The sequence below is a fragment of the Propithecus coquereli genome, unplaced genomic scaffold (assembly GCF_000956105.1).
Source record: "Propithecus coquereli isolate 6110/MARCELLA unplaced genomic scaffold, Pcoq_1.0 Scaffold18, whole genome shotgun sequence".
Taxonomy (NCBI): Eukaryota; Metazoa; Chordata; class Mammalia; order Primates; family Indriidae; genus Propithecus; species Propithecus coquereli.
In genome coordinates, this window is record NW_012142745.1 from 217,320 (window position 1) to 220,635 (window position 3,316).

Sequence of the window (3,316 nt, forward strand, 5' to 3'; positions counted from 1 at the left end):
GGTGGTGAGATGGATATGTGGGTGGAAAGATGGGATACCCTCCATCTGAGGACCAAGCCCATCTCTGAAGAGAGGCCCAGGGTGCCCATGCCTGTTCTACTTTCAGGTCATGCTGTTCCAATTCCAGCCAGACCCAGGGAAGAAGACCCAGGAAAACCAAAGATGCCCCAAAGGAGGTGCCTCTGCCCCATCACCCTAAGTTTCCTCTTCCCCATCTTCTTGGGACCCCCCAGGTTGAGCAGTAACTGGACCTTCCCCTTTGAATATACAGAGAGCCCTGGCCCAACTGGACAGACAGAGTCTGAGGCCAGTGTGTGGACCAGGGGCCTGCCACAGAGGAGGAGAGGGCTCCTATTCCTAGGGTGGTGGGGATATCTGGGGAGAAAGGGAACACTAGCACCATTGGCAGGAGCCACTGGGCCCAGGTGAGCAGGAGGGGCTGGGGTGGGTAACCGGAAGCAAGCAGGAAACAGATGAGGGAGACCACCTGCTGAGTCCCCTGCACAGGACAATTGGCAAATGTCTAGCTCAGTCCAGGGAGAGACTCAAGGGCCAGATTGCCTGGTTCACAGCCCAGCTTCCCTTTCTGCTAACCATGGTCCTTGGGCAAGTTGCTTGTCCTGCCTCATAGGGTGATTGTTAGGGTAAACTGAGGCAACTCATGTGCTGTACACAGCTAGGCTCCTGGCTACACGCTCACTACGAGGCAGGCTGTGTTCACCATCATTATTGTTATTATCTTTCCACAAGCACAGTTTGCACCCATCAGCTTCCAGGCACCAGGTAAAGATACTGTCAGGACTCTGACCTGAAGGAGTTCAAGGTCTCTTCATGGAGACAGACCCTAAAGGAACACATTGCAATACACGTTGAGTGCAGCGATACAGACATGGGCAGAGGAACGTGGGGGCACAGAGAAGGCCTCTTGAAAGAGGTCACTGTTAGCTGGGTGCCAGTCCATTTCAGCTTTCATCACAACCCTACAAACCAGGTATTATTATTCCCATTTTGCAGGTGAGAAAACTGAAACACAAAGTCAAATTCAGGAGGAATGATTAAAGGAGAGGAGTGGAGGAACTTAGGGGAAACCAAATCAATGCAGAAGACCCAAGAGCAGAAGGGAGAAGGACATGGGCCAGGGGCAGTGGAGGAAAGGACACTGAGACACACTGCTGTGCCTCACCAGATCAAAGCTGGGGTCTCAGATCGCCTGGGGTGTTGTTAGAATTCAGATTTCTATGATAAATCAAAATTTCCAGTGAGAGGGCCTGGGGATCACATACTCAGCAAGCCTGCTGGGTTAAGGCTGTGGCCTCTCCCATGCACCAGGTCAGTGAATTGGTACTGAGAGGGATGACAGGTCTGGGGGCTTCTCTCTAGATCCCAGCTGCATATGAAGGTCCCGCAGGAGTCCAGCTGGACGAGCCACACACCAGTCAAGCCAGCTGTCTGCAAGATGCACCCAGGGGACACCAGTTGGTTAGACTCCCTGGGTCCCAACAACAAAGGCATCTTCCCCACGTTTTGGAAAAGAAGAGAGAAGATTCCAGGAGCCTCGGACCCTCCCAGAGCATGTGGGAACCAGAGGGGGAGGAACTTCAGCTGGACCAGGAGGAGGGAGCCCCGTGGATTGAAATCTTCCTGGAGAACTCCAGCATCCAGGGACAGGGGCAGGGAGCCAAGGGGGCTCAGAGGGAGGTGAGAGGGCTGGAGGCTGAGGGCAGAGGGCTTCTGCCAGGTGCAGAGGGTCAGGGAACCACAGAGGGGACTCATGAAGGGGAAGCAGAGTGGGGTCATGTCCGGAGGCTGCTGGCCGCCGGCCCCAGAGGGGTGACAGAGGAAGCAACACTAGGGAGCAGGCAGGAGTGGGAGGGGCCGAGCACTCTGGGGGAGTCCTGGGTCCTCCAGGGCCTGGGAACAAAGGAAGGCTCCACCGCAGAGAAGCCACAGGAGCACACAGGAGTGACCAGTGTGGCCAGGAGGGAGGAGCAGGCTGAGGTGCCCCTGCAGGACGTGGTCAAGGTGAGAGCAATAGAGCTCCTTACCTGTCTAATCCCCCCTCTGACCTGGCCCACGGGTGGGGGTCTCCAGTGGTAGCCCAGGAGTCATTTCAGCCCACAGATCAATTTTTATTGGCCCACACAGGATTGTTACTTGGGGATGACTTTTGAAAGCCATGAATTCTTCAGTTCCCCAAAGTCCCCACCTTTCCCTAGTGCCTCACACTAGGCCCACTTTACTCATCAATACTTCCCGCCCAGCCCCTGCAGGCATTTGAGTTTGGGATCCCTTCCCAACAGTTCTTCAGGTCAGTCGTGGGTTCTCAAGGTCCGTGTTTCTCTTTATGGCAGGTCTCTTCCCAAAATCCAAGTTCACGGTTGCAGACCCCACCTAAGCTGCTCTCCTTGCAGATGCTTATCCAGGTTCCCCAAGATTGTTACGGAGCCTTCCCTTGGCCTCCTCCCTAGCCAGGCTTCCAGGTCCTGGGGCTTTGTAACTCAGTCCTGCGGTGAAGGAAGAAGCAGTGGCCCCAGGCTCCCCCAGGGCAAGGCCTAGGACAGGGCCAGGCATTCCAGCCCCAGCACAGAGTCCTGCCCTCCACCCCAGGGCCTGGCCCGGGGTCTCATGGGGATGTCCGTCAAGTCAGCCCCAGGCGTGAGGCCTCTGCCCTCCTCCCTCAGCCCCCTTCCCCCTCCTTCGCCTCCAGAGCCTCAAGCATGAGCTGCAGAAGGCCAAGCAGCTGGCCCAGCGCCAGGAGCAGCAGCTGAGGGGACAGGAGGGGGAGCTGTGGGCACTTCAGGAGCAGCTCCGCAGGTAACCTTGGCAACCGCCAGCAGTGGGCGTGCAGAGGTGCTCCCTGGCTCCTGCTCTCAGTCAAGGTGGAGCGCAGGGGTCTTCAGAGCCGCTCCCGCGCCAGGCCGCTGGACACAACTCTGGGCGCTGAGGCGAGCAGGGCCTTGAGCCTGGTCACAGGGCTCCCCCCGCCCCTCTCCTTTGCCAGCCCCTCCCTCCCCGTCCACCCCCTCAGTGGCCCCAGGAAAGGCCCTGCCTCCTGCCCTCCCCACTCACGCCTGCCTCCCTCTGCTGCCTCCTCTGGGCCGCTTGTCTCTTTTCAACCTGCTCTGCCCCCTGCCTCGCCAGCTCCTCCTTCATCACTTGTTTGTCTCTCCTTCGCTTGTTGCCAATTTCACAGCCTCTCACCCTCCTGATGGTCCTAACCATAGCTACCACTTACTGAGCACTTACCGTGTCCCGGGCACTGTTGTAGATGCTTCTGCACAGCAACCTTATGAGATAGGTTCTATAAGAACCCCCG

At 57.5% G+C, this 3,316-nt stretch overlaps 1 protein-coding gene across 1 annotated transcript in view; it reads left to right on the forward strand.

Annotated features, from left to right (window-relative positions):
• The window catches only part of RUFY4 (RUN and FYVE domain containing 4), a 27,774-nt gene that overhangs the window by 3,869 nt on the left and 20,589 nt on the right, over positions 1 to 3,316 (forward strand). Inside the window, exons 6-7 of the mRNA XM_012642512.1 lie at positions 107 to 176; positions 1,381 to 2,022. Of these exons, the coding sequence (XP_012497966.1) occupies positions 107 to 176; positions 1,381 to 2,022 (712 nt within the window). The remainder of the gene's footprint in view (positions 1 to 106; positions 177 to 1,380; positions 2,023 to 3,316) is intronic.